The 24,185-nt window shown below is 54.3% G+C and overlaps 7 protein-coding genes across 7 annotated transcripts; 2 read left to right on the forward strand and 5 right to left on the reverse strand.

The window, feature by feature from the left end:
• Nucleotides 1-480: 480 nt before the first annotated feature.
• HMPREF1541_05334 (uncharacterized protein) lies at nt 481-2,779 on the reverse strand (the record flags this gene model as incomplete). Its single annotated transcript, XM_008719675.1, has 11 exons — nt 481-552; nt 619-746; nt 799-850; nt 909-991; nt 1,048-1,216; nt 1,264-1,778; nt 1,888-1,900; nt 1,946-2,097; nt 2,147-2,227; nt 2,254-2,407; nt 2,453-2,779. The coding sequence occupies 11 exons, from the start codon at nt 2,777-2,779 to the stop codon at nt 481-483; spliced, it is 1,746 nt and encodes a 581-aa protein (XP_008717897.1).
• Nucleotides 2,780-3,973: 1,194 nt separating this feature from the next.
• On the forward strand, nt 3,974-5,292 carry HMPREF1541_05335 (uncharacterized protein; the record flags this gene model as incomplete). The annotated part of the gene is made up of 5 exons (XM_008719676.1): nt 3,974-4,057; nt 4,107-4,132; nt 4,183-4,864; nt 4,936-5,062; nt 5,114-5,292. 5 exons carry the CDS (start codon nt 3,974-3,976, stop codon nt 5,290-5,292), a joined length of 1,098 nt encoding a protein of 365 aa, XP_008717898.1.
• Nucleotides 5,293-5,566: 274 nt separating this feature from the next.
• Nucleotides 5,567-6,748, reverse strand: HMPREF1541_05336 (uncharacterized protein; the record flags this gene model as incomplete). Its single annotated transcript, XM_008719677.1, has 1 exon — nt 5,567-6,748. One exon carries the CDS (start codon nt 6,746-6,748, stop codon nt 5,567-5,569), a length of 1,182 nt encoding a protein of 393 aa, XP_008717899.1.
• Nucleotides 6,749-7,401: 653 nt separating this feature from the next.
• On the forward strand, nt 7,402-8,931 carry HMPREF1541_05337 (uncharacterized protein; the record flags this gene model as incomplete). The annotated part of the gene is made up of 1 exon (XM_008719678.1): nt 7,402-8,931. The coding sequence occupies one exon, from the start codon at nt 7,402-7,404 to the stop codon at nt 8,929-8,931; it is 1,530 nt and encodes a 509-aa protein (XP_008717900.1).
• Nucleotides 8,932-9,249: 318 nt separating this feature from the next.
• On the reverse strand, nt 9,250-11,808 carry HMPREF1541_05338 (uncharacterized protein; the record flags this gene model as incomplete). Its single annotated transcript, XM_008719679.1, has 1 exon — nt 9,250-11,808. One exon carries the CDS (start codon nt 11,806-11,808, stop codon nt 9,250-9,252), a length of 2,559 nt encoding a protein of 852 aa, XP_008717901.1.
• Nucleotides 11,809-13,140: 1,332 nt separating this feature from the next.
• Nucleotides 13,141-19,357, reverse strand: HMPREF1541_05339 (uncharacterized protein; the record flags this gene model as incomplete). Its single annotated transcript, XM_008719680.1, has 2 exons — nt 13,141-13,317; nt 13,364-19,357. 2 exons carry the CDS (start codon nt 19,355-19,357, stop codon nt 13,141-13,143), a joined length of 6,171 nt encoding a protein of 2,056 aa, XP_008717902.1.
• Nucleotides 19,358-20,654: 1,297 nt separating this feature from the next.
• On the reverse strand, nt 20,655-23,684 carry HMPREF1541_05340 (uncharacterized protein; the record flags this gene model as incomplete). The annotated part of the gene is made up of 1 exon (XM_008719681.1): nt 20,655-23,684. The coding sequence occupies one exon, from the start codon at nt 23,682-23,684 to the stop codon at nt 20,655-20,657; it is 3,030 nt and encodes a 1,009-aa protein (XP_008717903.1).
• Nucleotides 23,685-24,185: the final 501 nt, after the last annotated feature.

The raw sequence follows: 24,185 nt of genomic DNA on the forward strand, positions 1-24,185 counted from the left end.
TCCAGAGATCCGAAGTTCGCAGCAGGCTCTTGTTCGTGGAGCATCGGCACTGCACGGCGAGGGTGAACAGCAGTGACGCCCTAGGAGGGGACCAGCCAACACGAGATGTTAGGGCAACGATGATTCTTTGGTTCAACAGACTTGCCACTGAAGCGCGTTACTGGTCCCTGGACATCTTCGTAACATTGGCTGGCAATTGAATTCTTACGTCAAAAATCAGACTGCAAAGCGACTTCATTGCTCGACTATTATCACTCGTGGACTAGCTCTGTGCCTTCGGTCCTCTGTGGAGTCATGTTGTATATCAGGTCGGTCGTTGTATCGCCGCCCCAAAACCTCGGCCATCTCCCTTCACACCATCAAGATGCCCTGCAGACACCTCCAGACCAGAGTGCCATAAGGAAGCCACCCCCAGCTGCTTGGGCTTATCCATCTCCACTAAGACGCGCTCCACAAGACGTGTCTACCCCCCCACGCCGCCTAATGCGCAAACCGAAAATCCTTACGCTTGCTCCCCGTATCTTTCGTTGTCTCCAGGTAGTGCAGGCGTTGCTAGATAGAGACACACAAGTCAGCATGTCGGGCCCCCACGATGTCAGCTGGACCGTGATTGCTTACCTCCACAGTCATGGCCGACCATTCCTGCTCGCGTTGCTTATTGCGCCATAGATAATACGCCTTGACCAGCAGGTAGATGACAATGTTGGCAGCACAGATTGCTGTGAGTTGGCGATTGCCGCGGCGGTCTTTGTGTGTATCATTAGTTCATGCCGTAGTCTATATATGAGTTGGACTTACAGTCGGGCCGGTCGTCTTGGCGGTAGATATTCGCACTGATGATTCCACTGGTCTGGACGAACATGCTGCTGTAGTTTTAGCAGGACGCTATGGTGGGGAATACAATCAACTTGCTTGTAGAGAGCGGCCGAGACGGTCCTTGTGCGGACCGAATTGGAGTTGCGGCTGCACCAGCCCACGTGCATTGCATGCGCTAGCGTCGGCTTAGCAGTTGTTTCTGGCTCGTGATTCATCGACGAGGGGTCTCACGGTATGGGTATGATAGTAGTATGGTGACGACTGCAAACTTGACCCACGGCGAAGCCGCCGACGGTATTACCGTGAGTGCAATGATGTTCGGCAGGATCCAAACCTGTGCGAACAAGCCGAGGAGAGATCTCTCGTTCCATATTTCGGAGAAGTATGTCAAAGTGAGCATCTTATTCGCCGGTCAGTTGGGCTTGAGAAGAACAGAGGAATACTGACGGTAATGGTACTACCGACTTGAGCGGGTATGCTCAGAAGATTAGCGTCAAAGGTGCTGAATCCGAGGGTCCGTAGTGTCAGCGTCAGATACGTGTCGGGAGGCGAAGACGGGATGCCGAATGTAAGTCCGAGGATATACAACGGCCACAGGTCGTAGTCGCATATGGACTTCCACAGCAACTTCAAGTCAACAGCCTGCCTGTTGTGCATGTCTCCTTTGCTGTAGTCATCTCTGAGGACCCTGTTCACCATGATCTTTTCTTCGTGCTCGGTAAACCATCCTTTAGGTCGATACCAGGAACGTGTTTGTGTGGGACTCGGGGCCATCATGAACCAACTCCAAGCGCCAATTGAAAGCGTGAGAAGACCTTCGATTAAGAAGAGCCATCTCCAGCCAGCGTATCCATGGAGACCACGCAACCTTAGAAGGCCAAAGGCAAGGATTGGCGCAACAATGTCTGTAACTCGAAGGGTAGTCCAGAATAGAGCCAGCCGGAATGGGAGTTCAGTGCCTTCTGATGGGTATTGTCAGTTCAAAAGATATCAATATTATCAAAGCTCTTGTTCCTGTATGATGTGCCGCGGATCACCCCTTCCATCGAATGAAGAGGTTGAGAAACTCACTGAAGAAGTAAGACTGAACGTTGTCAGCATGAGCTTGCGATCCAGATGTGGCACTCACCAGATACAAGATTACATCAGGAATGAAGCCTCCTTGAAGCATGCCTAACAGGGCGCGGCAGAGGAGAAAAGAAGGCCGCCCAGATAGCCAGAACTGTGCAGCAGCGACTATACTCCAGAGGCACATTATGGTTGGAATCCATCGATCGGGTCCTGCCATTTGTCAACACCGGCACATGAATAGCAAAGTGACGCAGTATACCTAGTTTCTTGCTGATGAGTTGGGATGGCAACTCTGCGCACAAGAAGGCCAAGCGGAAAACGGTATTCCCGAGATTGAAGTCTAGAAGGTGAGCAAGTATTGGAAACTCCGAGACAATGACTTGCCATTTGTGGTCAAATTTAGGTCCTCCAGGAAGTTGTCGGTGTTTGCTTGTGACAAGTTGCCTCTGTCAAGATCGAGGGCGAAGAAAGCAATGCACGCCCATAGAGTTATTTTCCAGTCGATCTTGTTGATCAAAGGCTAGACACTTTCAGCGGAGGACTAGGTCTGGAGATGAAAACTTACGAGTTCTTCTCTCCAGGTCCAGCGGAAATTGGGATCAAAGCGATGCAAGTTTTCGTATCGTTCGGTCGGGTGGAAGTATTTTGCTGAGGCAGGGTCATCAAACACTGACGGCTGTGTGGCAATCTGGTCCAACTCATGGTTCTTTCTTTTCCGGAACAAAGTTGTGATTGGCAAGACAGGAGGCTCTGAGTGTTGAAGCTCTTGTAGACGCCGTTGATGGACCTGTGTTTCCTCAGATTTCTCATCCGTGGAAGTATGTTCAGACTCCGCTGAAGCAGGATCGATGGGTTCGCCCCTAGCGAAGCTTGCGCGCTTGAAATCTGTCATATTTCAGATGTACAACAAGGTTGTAGAGTTATAGACATGTAGGAGAAGCTGCGGCAGCTCCTTGGACCTTTTGTATGCACAAGTATGTCTCGTTTCATCGCGATGGCGTGAACCTAGCCAAGACATCCTTGCCGAAGACTTTTTTCTGCACGCAAGAGGATGCGTTAATCCCATACAGACGATGTCGCCCAAGGTTCAGAATCAGGGTCTCTTGCACAGCGGGTAGGCATGTTGGCGCTTGGATCGGTCACGCAAGGAGCGCGATCATGATGCTATAGCTTGGCAATCAAGACCAAGAGCCCTGTCCGCCCCTTGGCTTAATGCCGGACGCTGAGCTTAAGGGAGTGGCAGTAATGCTAGACCAGCGGATATCAAGCGATACATGAGCACATGCTCGGTGCGCAGGGCATCGTATCACCGGCTCCCCGGCCCTACCAGGTGTAGGTGACCCACTGTGTCTAGATACACTACCAACGAGGGAACTTTATGCTAGTGGTTTCGCCCTCTTAGGGCGCGGACATTTGGCCTGCGGGTACTGTGATCAGCCGTGTATATACATCGTCGCCGTTCGTTGTTGGCGAAATTGGTCCGAAAGCGACCTAATAACATTGTGCAATCTTCAGTATAGTCCAACCAGAATCATATCAGCTTTCGAGACTAGCGGTGCCGTGAGTCGCACCCCACATCGATGCTCTGAGGCAGGCTTATCATTGGGCGTTTTTAGATAACAACAACTCCATTTGCCAATGAACATGAATTGAATAACAGGCGTCTTGACCAGCTTCCTCTTTAGCAGGAGTGGGCACGGCTCGGCGCGATGGCGTAATTTGGACTGTTCATCGCACGTCGCCCCAACGTGGGACGTGATCGAGTCCAACCTACACAGGAGCGGGGGCTATTCTTGATTCGTGAAATGTGGGATATGGCCCTGCGCGAATCGCCGGGCGTCTAAATCATGCCATAGTCATGCGAATTGCGAAACAAGTCTGTTGTTGGAAACCCGTGGCCAAGTAGTACTAATCATGCACCTCGAAAATCTACGCCTGCACTGCAGAATGAGCAAAAAGAATCCAATATGGTGTCAGATTTCCTGCGACTCCGGTCAAAAGATCTATGGGAGTGCTTAAAATACTTGAGCAGAGCGATACAGATCTCTTACATCCCCCTGCTACTGAAATACCACAGACTACGAACATGGCTTCAACTACTCAAGTGTCTTCGGAGACTACCCAAAACATCAAGTTGAGTGCAGCATACGACAAAGAAGCGCACAACGAGGTATAGCAACCGTGGAAGTCTTGGGTATACGTGCTGACTCTTTTGACAGTATAAGTACAATGCTTATCTGCCTGTGTACGCCATGTCAAACGGTGTCAATAGCGTGCCACTAATGTACTAAACAGCTACGATGAACAAACAACATTTCCGCCGCTTGAGCCATTCGACTTCCATGATCGTGGACACAATGCCGACAAGGCCAAACCGAATCTGCTCTTCAGCGACAACGACGTGAAGATCACACGCCTCACCCCAGGCATTAGTACCGAGATCTCAGGACTACAGCTTTCACAGCTTTCAGACGCACAGAAGGACGAACTTGCTCTGCTTCTCGCCGAACGTGGTGTTGTTGTATTTCGCGACCAAGACTTCAAGGACATTGGTCCCAACGCACAGAAAACCCTCGGCCAGTACTTCGGACCCTTGCATGTTCATCCTGTCGGTGCTCATGTTGCAGACAACCTTGAATTCCATAACATCTACTTGGGCGCCGACAACCTCTACCGAGCACAGCAGCGTTCTTCTAGACTGACATCAACGGGGTATCACAGCGATGTATCTTACGAACACCAGCCGCCTGGCATCACTCTGCTCACTCTGCTCGCCGTCCCGGCCACTGGCGGTGACACCGCTTGGGTCAGCCAGACGCTGGCATATGAACGCCTCAGTGACCCCATCAAGAAGCTGATTGAGGGTCTCCGAGCCGAGCATAGCGGCTTCGCTCAGGCAGAGAGAGCCAGGCGTGACGGCAAGTTTGTCCGACGCGACCCAGTGCTGAGCCAACACCCTATCGTGCGAGTGCATCCGGTAAGCAAGACCTCTTCTGTTTTTAGTTGTAGTTACGACGGCGATACAGCATACACTGACACATCATGTAGGTGACTGGCCGCAAAGCACTTTTCGTCAACCCCGGGTTCACAAAGCGCATCATCGGTCTCAAGGATGAGGAGTCCGATGCTATATTGCAGTTGCTTTTCAAGCACATCTCTCTGTCGGCAGATCTGCGTAAGTTGATATTGCTGTTCGTTCGACCAGAAGCTGACGCTCATTCAACAGAGGTCCGAGTCAAATGGGACGATCGCACCGTTACGCTTTGGGACAATCGCGTCACGGCTCATACAGCGATCAATGATTATGATGTGCAGAGTGCCGAAGAGGGATTACGCCACGGCTTCAGGATCACAACCTTGGCTGAGAAGCCGGTGGGTGTTGACGGACTGAACAGCACTTGGTAAAATAGCATGCTTGCACCCATTCTCTGGTACCTACACCTGATCCAGATCCATTTCACCGCCATGGCACTTACGTATCTGTATCCACCGCTCTTCAAACACAGCTATGAGCTTTATGGTGAGCAGAGGCGTCACTCAGCCGCTTTTGCCACCCATCTCCCCATTAATTATCGCCATCTCGTGACCGCTCAAAGACCGTCTTCAATGTTGGCATCTCTATACTGACCACCTTCTGCCCTTCGTCAACCCTCATGGTAGACTCATCACCAAAATACCTTCACAGCTTCGCAATACCAAAATCATCCTTTTTAGCAACGCCAAGCATATCTCTAGAAATTTGCTGCACGGATCTCGCACCCATTAGCACCATGGTCCGCCACAAATCTCGTTCGAGCAGATGCAGGACATCCTCCACACCCTCCTGACCTTTGTACGCGAGCCCCCAAAGAGCTGAGCGACCGATCAAGCACAGATCCGCCCCCAGTGCTAGAGCCTTGAACACATCACTGCCTTTTGTAATGCCGCCATCAAAGACTACGGGTATTCGTCCTTTGACTGCGGCAGCAATTTCTGGGAGGGTCTCTAATGTTGAGGGAACCCCATCGAGCTGTCTACCGCCATGGTTTGATACGACGATACCGTCGACACCCAGCTCGGCCGCCAACAGCGCATCTTCTGCTGTTAAAACTCCTTTCAATACGATCTTGAGCTTGGTTTGGGCTTTCAACCATGGGATAAACTCCTCCCATGTCAGAGTGTCGTCGTTGAGATTCGCAGAGTGCTGCTCAGAGATGCGTTTTGCCTCTGCTGCGGTCTTGGCTGTCAAAACCAAACGGATCTTGCTCGAACCGGATCCCTTTTCTGTGCTGAGATTGGCGCGTGTGAGATGTGGCGGCAGCGTCATGGGCGCCCTTCTCTCGTGCAAGCGATTGCCCATGATCGGCGTGTCGACAGTAACACAAAGTGCTTCGTAGCCAGCGGTCTCAGCTTTCCGAATAAGCTCCGCTGCGACGGCTCTGTTCCTCAAGACATACAGTTGAAACCAGAAATTCGGCGCTTGAGCCGTCGAGGCTGGGGACTCTTGCATCACTTCTTCCATCGATGTGGTAGCATTCGACGAAAGGATGAAATTCGTCCCAAGTTTCCTTGCTGCTCGCGACATAGCCACCTCGCCATTTTCGTGGCATAGTTTCTGATATGCCGAGGGGGCGATAGCTACAGGGAATGCGTACCGTTTCCCGAATATAGTCGTCGTTGTGTCTACACCACTGACGTTGCGCAGGACCCGTGGTCGCAGGAAGAGCTTGTCAAAAATGGCTTCATTGCGCTGCAGGGTGAGCTCTGGGCCAACTCCCGTGATGTAGTAGTCCCACGCTTGCTTGCTGAGCTTCTTCTTGGCGATCGTTTTGATCTCGTCAATGGTAATGGGTTCAGTTTCTGAATCCGCCTCTACAACCATGCTTGCGCCCTGATATAACTTCTGTAAGGAGCTCTTAGTCAGCACGAGACAAGATGGACATGATCTATAGAGACTTAGATATGAATAAATTTGAAAGAGATAAGGGCCATTCGACGGTCTCCACACCCCGGACTCTGACCGTAAAACATCGGCCCCATCACCGACGGTGCCCCCAGATTCCAGTCTCTGCGGGGTCAAGAATCGTGAATCCACCGTCAACAACTTCCCACCATCATTTACCATACAGTCTCGTGCTCGTTCGCGTGAATCACCCATTCTCCTACACCGCTCGTTCCTTCTGGGCTCTCGTCCTCCCGAACCACCCGTGCCGCGCATGTCTCTCGTCTCTCACTGCCGAGGATATTCTCCAATGCCAAGCCGCGGACTCAGGGGAGCGGACTCTCTTCAGTCACAGCCCAACGAATCACTAGGCGTCCTGAATGGCATTCAGCGTGTTGACATGCTAATTTCCTGGTCACCCCTTCTTGGAAAATGCCTGATGGATCCGCTGATACCGATCTAACCTCGGGCCACCTCAAGTTTAGGCTTTTCCCCAGGATATTCGTCTTGCTTCAAAATGCTTGTGCTAGCTTCACCTACGACCTGCTGGTTACAAGTCTCTACAGTGCCAGTCAAGATCAACGGTCTACAAGATGCACAATCAGGATCCCGCAGGACCACCCTTTGGCCTCAACGACGTGGAGGCCAAGGCCGGAGCACAGCCGCCCGTCACAGCCTCGTCCAAGAAGGCCGACTCCTTCCACATTGAAGAGTTCAAGGATCAGTCCCAGACTACTGATGCCACGCCTCAGGGCACCTTTACCTATGGCATCCCACTCGACCACCAAAAGCGCGTCATCCGCAAGATTGACTGGCGTCTGCTACCCATACTCGGCCTAATGTACAGCATCTCCCTCGTCGATCGTACGAACCTTGGCCTCGCACTTGTGGCTGGCATGGAGGAAGACCTCGGTCTTCACATCGGTAATCGCTACACCATTATCGTCATGGTATTCTTCGTTGCATACATCATCTTCGAGATCCCCAGCAATCTTATCCTCCCCAAGGCCGGTGCTGCCAACTGGCTCTCTTTTCTCGGCGTGTCCTTCGGCGCGATCCTCATTGGCATGGGCTTCACCAAATCCTGGGGCACGATGGCTTTGTGTCGTGCCCTTCTCGGCATCCTAGAGGCAGGATTCTTACCTGGTTGCACCTATTTGATCACGTGCTGGTACCAGAGGTTTGAAGTGGGCAAAAGACTGGCTGCATTCTGGATTCTCTCGGTCTTGACTGGAGGGTTCAGTGCCATTTTCGCCTACGTGCTCACGTTGCTCAGTGGCAAGGCCGGGCTGAACGGGTGGTCATGGATCTTCATCATTGAGGGTGCCATCACGTGCGCGGTTTGTATTGGCGGCTGGTTCATCATCATCGACTTCCCCTCTAAGATAAAGACGTTCCTTACGCCAGAGGAAAAGCAATTCGTCATCGACCGCATCAACAACGACCGTGGCGATGCCGTAGAGGATAAGATCACACCTGCCAAGATCCTCTATCACCTCAAGGACTGGCGGTTGTATTTCTGGGGCATCAATCTCATGGCATGCACCCTTCCCGGCTACGCGTATTCCTACTTCCTGCCCGTCATCTTACGAGCGGGCATGGGATACTCTACCACCCAGTCACAGCTGCTGTCTGCGCCCCCATACGTCCTCGCCGCTGTAATCACCTACATCTCCGGCACGCTAGGCGACAAGTACCACATCCGTGGCCCCATCATCGCCGTGCACCAGCTCCTAACCTCGATCGGCATGATCATCACTGCTTACGGCGGCAGCAACGGCTTCCGCTACTTCGGCGCCTTCCTCGGCATCGGCTTCCTGCAGTACTGCGTCCCGGGCGTGCTGACGTACCAGGCCAACAACATCACCTCGCACAGCAAGCGAGCCGTGGCCTCGGCGACGTGCATCATCGGTGGAGGCGTTGGAGGCATTGCCGCCGGCGTGGCCTTCAAGAGCAGTGAGAGTCCCGCGTATACGACTGGGATCTGGACCACGTTTGCCATTAGCATGCTGAGTATCTCGCTCATCATTATCATGGATATCTGGTTCTGGAAGTGCAATAAAGCGGTGGATAGGGGCGAGAGGCAGAATGAAGGGCGTGCGGGCTGGCACTATACGCTTTGAGGAGTTCTATCTCAAAGCAGTTCCGCCTCTGATAGGTCTTCGAGCACTGCAAGTCATCGAATACTAAGGTACCAGGGTCCTGGAACAGTACAGTAGTGCAGTAGCAATCCTAGACAAATAGATTCACAACTGCTATGCTACTACAGCGGCCGAGACTTAGTGAATCCTTGCTAGTCTTCTCTTGTTGCGATATTAAGAGGGAATTCACAGCTACACCCCCACACCTCAAATTCACAGATGCCCCTCGAAGCTGAGAAGCTCATGGCCATCAATCTAGCTATACACATCTAAATCCTCTAGGGAACAGCACACTCCTTCCTACGCACCCCACCCCCGAATATCACTTACCAACAACTCCACCACCGGCCCCGCGAGTACCTCATCCAACCCCAGCGCCAACACCTGTCCCACCTTGACATTCCCCGGCGTCTTGCCCTCGACAATCTTCCAGATCTTGTCCTTGAGCGCAAACTCGACCTGGTACGAGAGCAGCATCTCCTCCACCTTCTGCCGATGATCGCGGACACTCAACTGCGGGTCGGCGACGCCGAATTCCACCGCGATGTCGTACTTCGCGAAGCCTAAGCCAGGGGAACACTCGATCAGGAGACCGGGCGCTTCGGGGTACGCTTGCACGGCCACGTTGGCGTCCGATGTGACATCCTTGCCGTCGACCAGGATCTTCAATCCTGATGGGACCTCCGTCACGCCGAGGAAGCGGAAGCTCCAGGTTCTGCCGGCCACGTTTGCCGTCAATTTGCCATCTTGCTGCTTCCAGGACACGAAGCTCTTCCTCTCAACTGCCCCCTCCTCCCCCCTCTTCTCTTCAGCTTCCTTCTTAAGCCCCTCACCATCATCACCCTGATCCTCGACGAGCTCAAACTCGCCATCCCTCCCCACGACCACCAAGACCTCAAACCTCTGTGGATTCTCCGCTCCATTTCCCGGCACCCTCTCCCCATCCAACGGCACCACACTCCCCTCGTGCGCCAGCACCGGCACCTCCCCCAGCCCACGGTACAGCGTCAACTCACGATCCCCATCGTAGATGACACCCGTGAAGATGTCGACGAAGCGGCCCATCCTCGGCGGCAGCCAAGCCTTCACGCTCGCCAAACCGGTCCGGCCGTCACGCGGCGTCACAATCGGCGCCACCAGCAACTCCGACCCGAAGAAATACTCATTCGGCACGGCATACGCCTCGTCCAGCTCGGCGAAATGCCAGTAGAGCGGCTGCACCAACGGCATCCCCTCACCACCGGGCCTCGCGGCCCTGACGTCCAAGCTATACAGGTACGGCAGCAGGCGATGTCGCCAGCGCATCCAAGCCTCCACAGCCTTCTCGCTCTCGGGCCGGTAGCGCCAGGGCTCTTTGCCCATCCAGCGGGAATTCGTGCTGTGCAGGCGCATGATCGGAGACAAGACGCCGAGCTGGACCCAGCGCGTGACGAGCTCGTCGTCGCGCACGCCGAACATGTGCCCCCCGATGTCGTGCGACCACCAGCCGTAGCCGATGTTGGAGGCCGTGGCGGTGAATTCGGGCTGGAATTGCAGGGATGCCCATGTCGTGACTGTGTCGCCAGAGAAGCCGACGGGGTAGCGGTGGCTGCCCGGCCCGCCGTAGCGGCTGAAGATCATGGGTTGCTGCTGCTGGCCTTCTTTCGAGGCGGAGTCGGAAGCCGAAGCGACGTTGCGGTTGTCCTCGAAGCAGAAGTGGTTGAGCACCCAGAGGGGATCGATGCCGGGGACGCGACTGAAGCGCCCCTGCTGCCAGTCGATCCACCAGAAGTCGCAGCCCTTGCGCTCGAGCTCACGGTGCAGCACGCCGTTGAAGGCGTCCATGAACTTTTTGCTCGTGGGATCAAACAGGATGGGGTTCTTCTCCGAGGTGTCATGGCCCAGCACTTTGGCCATGGCCTCGTAGCTCTCCTCGTGGTGGTGCACGCCCGAGTGCGGATGGTCGTTGAGGCTCATCTTGAGCTTGCGCTTGTGGATCTCTTTCCCAAACCCGGCCGGGTCCGGGAAGATGCTGTGGTCCCACGTGTAGCCGGTCCAGCCGGCGTGCGGGACGCGCTCGTCGTAGGTGTAGTGCCAGTCCATGTCGATGACGGCGACACTCAGCGGGATGTTACGCGCGGCGAACGCGTCCATCAGGGCCAGGTATTCCGTGTCCGAGTAGCGGTAGTAGCGCGACCACCAGTTCCCCAGGGCCCAGCGCGGCACCACGGGCTGCGGGCCCGAGAGGCGGTAGAAGTCCCGGACGGCGGCGCGGTAGTCGCGCCCGTACGCGAACAGGTACCCATCGACGTACCCGGCCTCTCTACCCGGCCGGCCCGCCACCCAATCCGACGCCGGGTCGAACAGCATCGTGCCAGAGTCGTCAATGACCGCAAAGCCCAGCCGCGAGCACACCCCGACATCGACATCACAGCGGCCATCCACCTCATCGAGCGTCCTCGCCGTGCCGCCCAGATTCCCCTTGCGGCCCGCGCCCACCTTCTCCTCGGAGCCATACCGCCACTGCGTGCCCCAGAGGGTCGTGCGGCCCTTGACATCCACCACCAGCCCCGAAGGCGAGAACTCCTTGCCGTCATAGTCGACGTGCATAAACTCCGTAAGGATCTCGAAGCCGCCTTGGCCCGTGCCACCGGGGGCGCCGGGCGCGTTGTCCTTGATGCGGTGGGCCACGGGCGCGAAGGCGCCGCGGTGCAGCGCAAAGGTGGAGGCGCGGTCTTCGAATGCGCCCGAGGGCGACCATTCGAAGCGCAGGAGCTGCGGGGTCAGGAGGGTGAAGCGGTAGTTTTGGCCCGGGGCGGTGATGATGTTGGAGGGGTGGGCGTTGGGATTGGGTTCGATGGGGGAGGAAGAGGGAGCCATGGCTGGCGAAGTTTGTAGGGAAAGGTGGTCGTCTGATGGTTTCTCTGGTGGATTGAAATAACAATGTCGTCCTGCTGCCAAGACAATGGCGAGATAGTAACGTGCTCGTCACGACTACTTGTTACCTTGAGAGCAGCCTTCAGCTCAAGACGGAAGCCGAATCACACACCAAGCAGGACTGGACAGTAAAGGGCGTAAGAACGAGGAAATTTCAGTAGTGAAATACCTCAACACCGTGTCATCCTTCACACGCCTTGTGAGCTTTCCCTAGTGTTCTTCTTCGACGGTCGCTTCCTGTACCTTGATGGAACCTCCAGTTGGAGAACGTGTTGGTACCAGCTTTTTCCCCCTCTTCAAAGCAGGGATGTCGGAGTTTATCTCAATCCACGACAGCAATCAAGCTCCAGGATGGTGTACCCGGGCGGGAATGGTCTCCGCTGTGGTGAACCCGACCCCGCTGATTGAAGCCAAGGAAGCGTTCGTTTAGTCGATTGCTGTAGTAAGTGGTACTTACCACACAGGACCCCCGGTCGATCGCCCTTTGCCGTTTTCAGGGACACGGAGGCTCTATCAAGACTCTGGGCTTCTCAAGTTCTCCCCCTGAGGGATATGAACGTCGTGTCCGGGTACGTCAATGATACTCTACAGTAGCATTATTTTCACCCCGCATCTAGTACCCGGTAAACCCCCCTCGCACCCCACTGTCGCCGTCACCACCCCATGCCATCGGAGTATCTCTCGCTGAATCTGTCTTGGACAACTCCGCTTGTCAGCGTCCTGCAGACGCGGGCTCAACCTGCTAGGAGTAATCATACTCCAAGCCATAGGAAGCAGCCGGGCCGCATACCAGGGCTCACTCATCTATACTTCCACGCTTAGAGAGCACATGATTGCCTCGCGCGGCTTCCGCGAACGCCTTGATTTTCGCTATCAAGTATGGTATGTGATATGATAGAACGCTAGCTATGTTAGGGACCCATATATCCTACAGCTCAAGGTGTATTCCGTTGCACAGGTTGATGACATGTGCTCCCTTCTCCTCCTGAGGAAGAAACGGTACCTTAACCCAAAGCCATCCTAACAATATGTTGCACGCCCACTGGCAATCAATGTGCCGTTCCGTCACTCCCGAATGGTCATGGTAGCGTAATATGAGCCAATCAAGGCCTCCATGTCGATATCCTCCTGCCTAGCTCTTCTGGCGTTATTCGATTCATGAGACTGTGCTCTTCCCTGAACGCCTTGTAGAATGCAACAAATGAGACAAGTCACCAATACTGCTTCGATGACGTCGAACAGATATGTGCAAGCCCTTCTCTTCATGGCTGCTGATTACTCCTCCTCTACCACTCGCCCAGTAGATCGACCTCGCTTCGCGCCTTCAACTTCTTTGACCAAACCCTGCATCTTCTGTAAAAGCTCGGCAATGGGGACAGCCTTGTCCAGCAACGACGACCCCTTTTCGAACGGGTTCAACATGTTTCTGAGCTGCAACGTCGTAACGCATGTCTCCTCTCGTTAGCATTGTCGCAGAATACGGGAAAGTGTGACTTACCTCAACACGGGTGACCTGGTGCTCCAGCAGGTTGATCATAAAGCTGTCGCTAATGTCCCCACCTTGCGTCTTCATCTTCGTGAGCAGGCTCAGTTCCGGCTTATGCAGACCGGCCGCCTTTTCGGGGCTCTCGAGCGCACTGCACAGCATCTCCAGGCGAAGAGCAATGTCCCAAAGGTTCCAAACATGGTCAACGTCAAGTTGCGTCAATTTGCTGTCCTTGCCCAGAGCCCCCGGTTGATTCTCGGCCTGTGGACCATTGCCGCCCATTGAGACTTGTGTCTCAGCGCCCGGTGGGACGTTGAGGCGGCCAGCAAGCGAATGCGGATACATGAGGTAGATGTACTCCGGATTCTCGAGCCCTTTGAGCTTCTTCTCGCCAAGGTCCTTGACCTCGAAACCCTGGCTACTGAGTTGCCGTAGCTCGCGTCGGATTTGGGTTCCGAGGGGATCGTCACTGACAGTGTCTTGAGACCCGACCGAGTCCCGACGGTCCTCGTCAGCGTACTGCTCGAGAGTTCGTTGCACTTCAGCGATAAAGTCGCTGCTCACGGTTGTTTGACCGCCATCGGCGACCGCTGAAACTCTCGCAGATTTGTTGACCATAGGTCCGAAGTAGTCCATTCTCCGTGTAATGGGGTCCTGCTCGCACACTGGTCGACCCCAATGCATGCCCATCCGCACTGATAAGCCTCTGTAGATGACCTGTCCATCAGCATCTAGTTTCTCCTGGCAATGAACAGTGTCCAAAATTTCCGTCGGCCAGGGCAGTTCGAGTAGGTGGCTTTGACAGCTGAAGCACCAGAGCAGCGCTGAGGTTACGGTGGGAAATGCAACCATAAAGGCATCACCTTCGGTCTTGACCTCGTAGCCTCCAATGATGCGAAGCTGTCGCCGCATAAGTTCGTTGTGCATCATGATAGCCGAGCGCATCGGGACAGGCAGGATTTCCCACAGCGCGGTCGAGTTCTTGATGTCGGTGAAACAGATAGCCACATCACCAATAGGCGCCTCAGGCTCCTCAAGTCGAGCAAGCTTCGAGTCGCCCACCAGAGTCTCGCCTTTTCTGCGAGACTTGCGTGAACTGGGGAAGATAGTCCCCTCATCGCCACCGAGCTCCTTAGCAAGAGATAAGCTCGTTCCCCGGAACCTGTTGTTTCCACGCTTTCGAAGTTCAGATATACCGAGAACCATTACCATAATCTTGTCTCGGGCGCCAAAAGCGATCGCAAGATCTCGAAGCTTCTGTGCTGCGAGCATAAGATCACCTTTGTCGGCGCGGGCAGCATCAATGGCTAGATCGACAGTCACATAGTCCCAAAATTCACGTGTCGCCAGAACCACAAGTTCATCGCCCTCCGACAACGTACAATGCATAGTGCTTGGAGCAGCAATGACCGAGGGCATATTGCGATAGTATCCAAATGCTCGGCTAACTTCAAGACTGTCGTTGAGCTTGCCTTGCCTCGACACATAGCCGCCCGCATCCCTGATACGCTCACGCTCCTTGGGCGATGCAGGATCATGTTTGAATGTCAAGTCAACATGCTGACCACGCGAGTCGATAAGGATAGCGCCAACATCGCCAACATTCGCAACATGAAGCTCTGTTCCATTCAGATACACAGCCGCAGCAGTGCAGCCGGCGTTCAGGTCGTCAGGTCCAAGTACATTGGCCAAAGAGTTGGTCCTCATGCCATTTGCTAGCCTGTGCTCGCGGGCATCGAAGTTGCTGCTGGCAAAGTTGGCCATGTCCTTGTTCAAGCCCAGGAATGCGCGTCGCAGGCCGTCTTCTGCAGTGTCTCCAGCCTTCTCGGCTTTGTTCAACTCTTCGTAAAAGGAACCCGCGAAGTTCTCATGCATATACTTGGCGATGCGTGAGCCGCCAGTGGTAATGGCCTGGCCGTCGAATATGGCGACCAGAATCTCCTGTTCATGGCCTCTGAAGTTCGGCTTGAGCAAGTCGAGTGTCGAGAGGTGATCATTCTTGCCGAGCGTATCCGCCATACCATATTGCAAAGCACCAGCAAGCGAGGCAGATGTTCTGACACGGCGGTCCTCGTTGTCATCAGGAATTGTGTTGATCAGCAATGTCACATCCATCAGACCGAGCACTCTGAGATATTTTAAGGTGTTGAAGCTGGTCAGATCCTGTGATTCACCGCCGTTCATCGCATTGAATTGTGTCTGATTTTGATGAGCCGACGGCTTGATCTCGAGTCTCTTATTCGCGGAAAAGTTGAGATACTTAAGAGCAGTGTTCCGATTCCAGTTCCAGTCATACGGCCAGTTGGAAACGTTGTACTTAAGAGAGTTGCTGCTAACGTCCAGTGTGGAGAGCTTGTGGACATTGCAAAGCTCGGCGGGAAGTACTTGGAAGCGATTCGCGTTCAAATGCAGGACTCTTAAGTTACTGCTCTCCTCAAGGTCATCCGACGGTAGTGAAGTCAATTCGTTACCAGACAGGTACAGCTCCTGAAGCTGCGGCCAACGTCTCAGCACGCCCTGGGGGAAGTCATCGAGCTCGTTGTAGGAGAGATTCAGTGACCTCAACTCTGGTAACATGACCAGCTCTCGGAATACCTCGTCTTCAAGTCGATTGTCGGCGAGTGATAAGTAACGTAAGGAGCCAGCAAAGGTGTTCTGTAAACGTGCTTGCGACAGGTTGGAGTCCTTCCTCGATGCCGATGTCATAGACATATCGGTATTACTCCTAGAAATTGATGACATCTTTCGATTTGGCTGATTGTGCAATGACGCAAAAGAGTTCTTCCTAGCCGATCCGCCAGGCGAGCTGCCGACGCTGAGCATGGTTCCGGCAGAGGCCTGGCTCGGCCGCCGTGCCTGAAAGTCTTCGAGTTTACCAAGCTCTTCGAAACTAGGCGATGAAGATAGTCCTGGTGTTGCCGATGGAGTAATATCCTTTGCATCTGGTGGTGGAGGTGCAGCGTTTTGCTTTGGAAAGGTCTCGAGCACATTCGAGGAAACATTGAGTGTTTCCAGTTTCCTGCAGTACCATATCTCTGGAGGCAGGCTCTTGACGTTACATTCTCTGATGTTGAGAAATTTGAGCTCCACCAAGCTGCCGATAGAGGGAGGGATCAAGTTGAGTGGGTTTTTGGCCATACTGAACCATTCGAGTTTCCCAAGCCGACCGATCTGAGAAGACATGTTGGAGAGATGGTTTTTATCCAGGTTCAACCGTTGCAAGTTGGACATGAAGTCAAACATCGTCTCCTTGAACTCAACAAGCTTTGCTGAAGCGAGGTTCAAGTTGACCAAGGTCGGAAGAGATTCCTCGAGCTCAAATGTTGTCAGTGGGTTGTGGTCCAATACCAGTACTCGCAATTTCTTGAATGACCCTTTAAAGGTCGAGATGTTGTTGTGGCCCACAAGTAGCGAGTCAAGATTCGGCAGTCCGGTGACATTGTCGAGATTGGTGATGCCGTTGAAGCGGGCGTCGATCTCCTTGAGGTTGACCAGACTCTTGAAGCCTTCGTTAAAAGGGCCCTTGAGTTCATTGTTCGTCACCCACAATCGCTCCAGAGTGGTCAGCTGGGATATTTTGGGTAGATGCGGCAGCTTGTTGAAGCTTATGTCGAGGTCTACAAGCGACTTGAGACTGCAAATGTGCTCTGGGAATGTAGTGAAGCCGTTCGAAGACAAGTTAAGACTTCTAAGCTGGCGAAACTGGGAGAAATTCGTTGGTAGCTCGGTCAGTCGATTGTTGGCGAGTTTCAAGCTTGACAAGCTGACCAATTTCTGCAGTTCAGCATGGGCAAGAGACTCCAGTCGATTGTTGGATATATCAAGGACCGTCAAGCGCCCTGCCCAGGCAAGGCTGGCCGGAACCTTCCACGCTTCGTTGCCTGTAAATTTAATCTCGCGTAGGTTGATGCAAGCCGTGATGAAGTCTTTGGGCACGTTCAAGGCCAAATTCCGGGAAAGATTGAGTGAGATAATCTCCGGAGCTTTCGTATAGAGTATGATCGGGATCGTCACCAGCGATCTGCCGGAAAGATCGACGTGGCTAAATTTCTGCATTTTGTTGAAAGACGGATCGTTGTCAAGCCCACTGCCATATCCAGAATGCTTCTCGTGACTGAAAGTCATCCGACACAGGTAACTGTTGTCCTCTCGGCCGATGTCCTCGATATGATCACGCTCGGTGTAGCCAGCCTGCAGGAGAAGCTTCTTTTGCATGGCGATAGGGCGCTCGCCCTTCAAGAGCTCCCGAGATAGCTGATGCTTCCGGATCAGGAGCTGGTAATTGTCGATCGAGTCATGTAGAACAGACTTCTTGGCCAAGGATTGCAACACCTCTGCGACGGTTGCATTGATGGTCATAGACAGCGTTGCGAACGTGCCATCGGCTCGGAAGACACGCATGAAGTAAGCAATGCCATCCTCTTCCTCGATCGCTGGCAGACCATCTTCGTTGACTTCTGGCATCCGGCTGAGGACCTCGTCTTCCTGGCCTTTGACCGCCCAACTATCGGGGGCGTCCCAGACGGGTGCGCCCAGCTCAGCCGAAGGTGTTGGTAGCGGCTTGCCAGTGAATATGCCGGCATCTCCAGGCGTTTGAGGCACTGGGGGTTGGCTAATGATATCCGACAGATCATCAAAATTCGTGTCCAGGTTGAAGACACCCGCCTGCATGGGCGCCTGCTGAGCTGAAGCATTGCTCTTTTGGCTCGTCTCGCTCACAACGCTGGGACCCCTATGTCGACCATGACGCGTGAACCTGCCCGCCTTAGACGAGCTGGTGAACGTCCTATCGATCTTTGGCATCATGGGCTCGACTGGCTTGATAGTTGACGCACTATCCGCCGACGCTACACTTGTTTCTCGATCTCGTTTATCGATTTCGCCAACGCTTCTGTTCGAGAAGGTCCGATTTCGTTTTTGAACCTCTTCTGGCGGTGGAGGCTCGTTCTGAGGTTTGGGAGGTTCTTGGTGCGCGTGCTTCTCTTTGTGTCGATGCTTGAGTTTGGAGAATAAAGACCTTTTCTCTTGCTGAGGAGCAGCTTCCTTGCGGCCTGATCCTGTTGGACTTGTCGATCGAGGGAGCGTGTTTGTGGAGCTCATCGGCGTGAAAGTCTGGGACGTTTTAAGAGTTGCTACATGATGGTTGGAAGATTCTCTGCTAGTAGATGGGCGCTTCGGCTCAGATGTAGGAGCAAGCTTGCCCTTCGGTCCTTCCTCTTTGCTCTTGGTATGTCGATGCAAGAGACCTCGACGGAAGGAAATCGAGCCGCCGTTGCCGTTGCCGTTGCCGTTGCTAGACGATGGCGGTTGCTGGGATGCTTCGGGAGCCGTCTCTGACCTCACCGGAGCTGAGCCATAGTTCGAGACATCCTCAAAATTCTGGTAGTCCCACGGGGTCACATCGCTGGACGGTGGAGGAGCTGGAGTCTTGGGTCGCTCTTCCACAGTGTTCTGGGTCTGCACAGAATTGTTTCGCTTTGAGCGATCACCTTCGTTCCCATTCAGCTGGTCGGGCAAGTTATTGAAGGAACCCTTCCTCGAATCATTGGGGTCATCTCCAAGGAATTTATTAAGATTCTTCTTCCGACCGTTGACGTTGCCTTTCGAATCGGCGCTGCTAATAGTAGTGGCGCTCGCGACCGAGGGCCTCCTGTCATCCATCACAAAATCGTCGGAGTTATTGGTCTGTCCCGTATCCGGCCGTCGCTGCTGGAACTGCGCTTCTCGAGGGGTTGCGTCAAAGAAGTATGAGGTGTTAACCGGTCTGGTACCACCCGTCTGGTTCTGAGGATCTCCAGTCCATGGTGAGATATTCTCGTCGTTGTTGGGCTCTTCCCATGGAGCAACAGATGCGTTCTGTTGTCGCGCATGCTGGTTCTGTTGACTCTGTTGATTCGGCGGATTCGAAGCGTCTTCACCCAAAATCGCCAGGGCTTTCTTCGAGGCGGCGTGAGGGAACGGTTTCTGCCTTGTCTGTGGCGAGACGCCATCGGAAGCGTTATACATGATGAGGAGGCGAGGGGGTTCGGTATCGGCCTAGGTGAGTCCATGATCAGCACTGGCTGACAACTACCATCAAACTGTTCAACCTCGTAGGCATCGTGTGCAAAGAGTCTTGCGTGACGGTGAGTCACGTCCAAGGCCGCATATGTGCAGTCGAAGCGCAGTTGAGCAAGGGTCGCAGAGCTCAGCTCGAGGGACCGTCGCATACGATGGCAACGGACATCGACCCAAGACACTCATACAATTGCCCACGACAGAGAAAAACTCACCAAAAGCCAGTCACCCGTGAGTGATCTTTGTTCTTGTTACGCAGGCAGCCTGGAAGAAACCATGTCGCGTTCCGCGCGAGGTACGGATGAGGTCGTGACCATGCTCCGAGATACTGGAAGGCCGGATCGCAACGCAACGCGACGAGCAGCGAAAGTCGTTGGGAGGGAGACCGATCCGAGGTGCAGGGTGGGCTCACTGAGCGAGGTCTTCGCGTTTGGAGCTCAAGCTGAGGCGGGCTGAGCAGATTGCATCTGATCGGCGTTGGAGTCGGGTTTGTCGGTGTAATGTGGGATCACAGCGGTCGCTGGTACCGGTCGACAGTCGTTCTCGACGGCCTCCTCTATCTGAAGAGTGGTGGTCGCCGTCAGGTGAGGAGAGCAGCTCTGTCGCCGCCTACAAGAAGGCGCAGCGGCAGCAAGGTGTGCCGCGAACTATGGCTCGGCGAAGCGATCGTCTGGGCAGTGGGCGGCACCGCAGCTAGACAGGCTGAACCTTTGGGGCCTCTCCACATGGCTGAAGCGCAGACGCCTGGACCGCCTATGAACGGTGGCCCTTTTAGGCGGTCCTTGCTCAACTCCCCCGCTTTTCCACATCAACTGCCTCATAATTTATGTGGGAATGTTGACCAATCCCTGTATTCTCTTGCCGTGTGATCTGGTCAAGATCGGAAGCATGAAGCGGTAGGCCACCGTCTGATCGCATAATCCAGACCTATTGCATTTCTCGTGGAATTTGGTTGCCTCAGGCTGATGAGGCACGACATGGAATAGAGTTCCGAGACCGAGCCTCGAACATTCCCAAGCGGGGGGGAGCTATTTATTGATCCATTGATTGATATTGATATGAATCTAGGGACTATACTCCATAGTTGGTGGCAAGCTATCCACAAATAAGACAGATGGTCATCAGTCGTCGAAGGTGAGCTATATACAGAACAAATAAACAGAATATTTAACAGGATTACATCTCTTCAGCCGCTCCAATGCCCAGGTCATCGCTACGTAGTCGCATATGACCAGTCGGCTTTTCATCAAACCGATGTGACGCCCACAGCTTGAGGCGCTCCGGCCTTGTTCGCCTTGCTCTGATTCTTGAACCACAGCACATCCTTGCCGGTGGAGTCGATCATATCACTACCGACCCGTTGCGACGAAATTGACGGGCCTCTCGTCTTGACAGACTCGGTCGAGTGCCGTCTGCTGCTGGCTCCGGATATCAGTTCCTTGATGCCATTGATACTTGCGGTTCTGCCGCCTGCGCTGTGCCTTTTGGTCGGCTTCGAGCCTTGCTTGCGCTCTCCCTCAAACGCACCGGCGCTGGCGTAGTCGGGGTTTACCATGGAGCGGCCGCCGGGACCGGGAGGCGCAGGTGCACTCCCGGGAGGGCCGAATTGCGTCGACGAGCGTTGTTGGTCTCTGGCGATCGCAGGCGAAGAGACGTCTGACTGCGAGGGTTCCGTACTCGGTGACGTTGCAGGAGTGTCTGACATGGTGTCAAGGATACTGCTGATTACGTCGGTGCTGAGACGGGGGCTGCGTGTCTTTGGGTGGTCCACTGACTCGCTGTTGGGGCTGGGAACCTGAACAGGGACCATCTTTCCTCCCTTCCTCTCAAGCTTTAGCTTCAGCGGTCGGATCGGCTCTGGCACTATTGAGTTTCGATTGAAGTCCTTGGGCTTCATACCCTTGCTTACGACGTCTTGTGCGGAATGTGGGAAGGCTTTTTTCCTCTGCTTGACCGTTGGAGGCGCATTGATTTTGATTTCTTTCGCAGACGCGCGTGAAGGAAGAATGAATTGCGCAGCCGGCGCTTCCATCTCTATGGGACTGTCAGGGAAAGTGGCACTCTGCTTCGGAGTGGACGTGCGTGAGTCATAGGGTACATGCGCCTCGAGCTCAGCAATGAAGGCACGGCTCGTAGGTGTCGGATCTTGATGTTGCTGATGCTCGGCTTCGTCCCCGTTATTCTGCTGAGAGAAGCTCGGTTGTGCGTCCGCCACTGGCGTTTGCACTCGCGGTGTGCTGTTGTCCTGACCCTGTTCAATAACGGCAGACATGGGCTGATCGACCCCCGGTGTGCCTGGAGTGCTACCAAGTGGCGGCGGCGAAACTGGGAGTGCTATTGCTTCTGGTCTTGGGCTGGGAGGACTGCTGCTCGTGGCAGCAAGCGAGTCCATCACTGTCTCTGGAAGATCCATGCCCGACATAACGCGCGGAGCCTTACCAGCTCCTGCCGCTGATAAATGGGAGCTAGGAAGCGGTGGTTCAGTCGCACTCTCGCCACCAAACTCACTACTGGTGACTTCCGGCCCGGGTTCTCCTAAACTGGACAGCAGCCCAACCGACGACTGGGATTGCTGCCTGTGATGGTCAAGCAAGGGTTTTTGCTCCTGATGCTCGTTCTCCACCGGCAGCTCAACCGGTGGAGGGGGCGGTGTCGCCATGTCCATTACCGACGGATGGAAGTTCAGACCAGGGCTTGATGTTACAGTCACTTGTTCACTGACAACGCGCTGGACTTCCACTGGCATTGATGGGGTGCGAACGGCGATGCGAGGGACGTCTCTGTCAGGTGTCGCCAAGTTGGATGTGGTGCCGCCACTTCCATCCACCGGAACAACGGTGATGGAAGAGCCTCTTATATGGGCGGAGAAGTAGTCGCTGCTACTGTGCGGCGAGTCCGACTTGACAGCTGATAGTTGCGGGGTGTTCATTACAGGTGGAGACTGCTGGACCTTCAGTAGGTCACCTAGTGCTCGCGGGTAGTAGATGCTGGAAATGCGGTGATCGATGTTGTCCCTGGGTTTGAGGCCCAATGTGTAGCTTAAGCGGTTCTTGACAGACATGGGTGCCTGTCGAAGAGCGTCTTCAGGGACGTCAGCCGGCAGTTCGATGGCAGGGGCATCGACCTTCATCTTCGTTGCTTCTTCAAGGCTTTGTGAAGGATTGGAATCAATCGCTGACTCTTGAGCGGCATGGAGCACACTTGAGAGGGTTGTATTGGGCGTTTGTCGTCCAGAAGGGGGCTGTGGCGAGCCATACCGTGGTGACTCTCCAGATGATTCGTCCTGACTCGAGCCACGGCCAGAGTATGGACTGGAAATATCACGAAGGATATTTGTACTGCTGCGTGACGAATGTCGAGTAGATCGTCGGTGGTCTGGAGCCATGGGCAACGGCTTGTGTGCAGAGCCTCTCGATCCTGCAGATGCTTGCCCGATGGTAGCCATGGAAGCTTGCGACTTGACGAGTTGGCTTCGACTGACGGCTGCCGCTCGCTTCTCCATTTCATTCACAATTTCGGTCAGCTTCTTCAGAACTCCGGCGACTTTATTGCCTTGAAGATGAAGGTCCATAAACGCTCCTTTCCACCCCTCAACATTGCCGACCATGGCGACATGCACGGCTTCATGCTCCGGGCTGTCCCTGTGCCAGGTGCGCGACAAACCATTGATGTAGGTGTCGAGCACGTTTGCCGCATCAAAGCCTTTCTGAACATCTTTCATCGAATCCTTCAAAGCCTTCTTCGTTCGCGATACGATATGCTCGATCTTCTCGTTGCCTTCAAGGATCGAGGCGCGGAAGTTGCGATCTTCCAGCATACGGTCAAAAATTTCGGTATGCTGGAGCGGCAACTTCAGGCATCGCAGTCGCTCGCGCATATCGCTCTGAGCCAGATCAAAGTCTTCGCTAGTCCGCTCAAGGAAGCTGTCGATGTCGTCCACATGCGCCTGGAGGATCTTCATCACCTCATCCTCTGATTTGGCCAAATTGCGGGCCAGTAGGTGTAGACCGAATGTCATCTGCGCTATCAACTTCCACAAGGGATGATATTTCTCCCCAGGTTTTTGCTTCCATCTCCCCGCTATTATGCGCTCGTACGTCGGAGCCTCTAACAGCATTGTGCGACGCGAGACCGCATCGATGGGTACGTCGTAGTCGGCAGCATCGCTGACGGATTCCACCATGGATTCCTCGAAAGGTCCTTGGAGGGTTGGAACGGGATGGGCCGGTGGGCGCACGAGCACTTCCTGCCCGGCATCGTTACTGGCGATTGACATGTCGAATGTCTTAAGGTGTAAGACGGGCTCCTGCTGTGCAGGCTCAAACAGGAGGCTGCTCCGTGTGCGTTTGCAATATGGTCATGGTCACCGTGATACGCACGACCTTACTGTGCTGATCCAATATGTTGCTCTCCTTCGGCTTCGGCTTGTTCGTCGAACCTTTGCCTTGGGGATGTGTCTGCAAAGGCCCGATGCTCCTATCCTGCACGTGCACGTGGCTTGGGGGTCGTCGGGGCGCAAGCGGTACCCGGAAGTAGGACAGGGGCCTGAACTGTTGCACAAACGTCAAGTTGTGAGGAAATGTAGATCGTGACACGACGCGGATGGGGCTTGGAATGATCGACACAACAGTCGTTGAAAGACTGGCGCAGGTTCAGAACCGAAGATCAAGAGAACGTGCGAGGGGATTCATAAGCGAAAAGGAAAGGGACTGCGGACTTCGGTCGTGGCAGGGAAGCCTGGTGTTGGATTTGGGATGGCCCATGGAAGTCTTTTGGG

Source organism: Cyphellophora europaea (genome assembly GCF_000365145.1).
Source record: "Cyphellophora europaea CBS 101466 unplaced genomic scaffold supercont1.5, whole genome shotgun sequence".
Taxonomy (NCBI): Eukaryota; Fungi; Ascomycota; class Eurotiomycetes; order Chaetothyriales; family Cyphellophoraceae; genus Cyphellophora; species Cyphellophora europaea.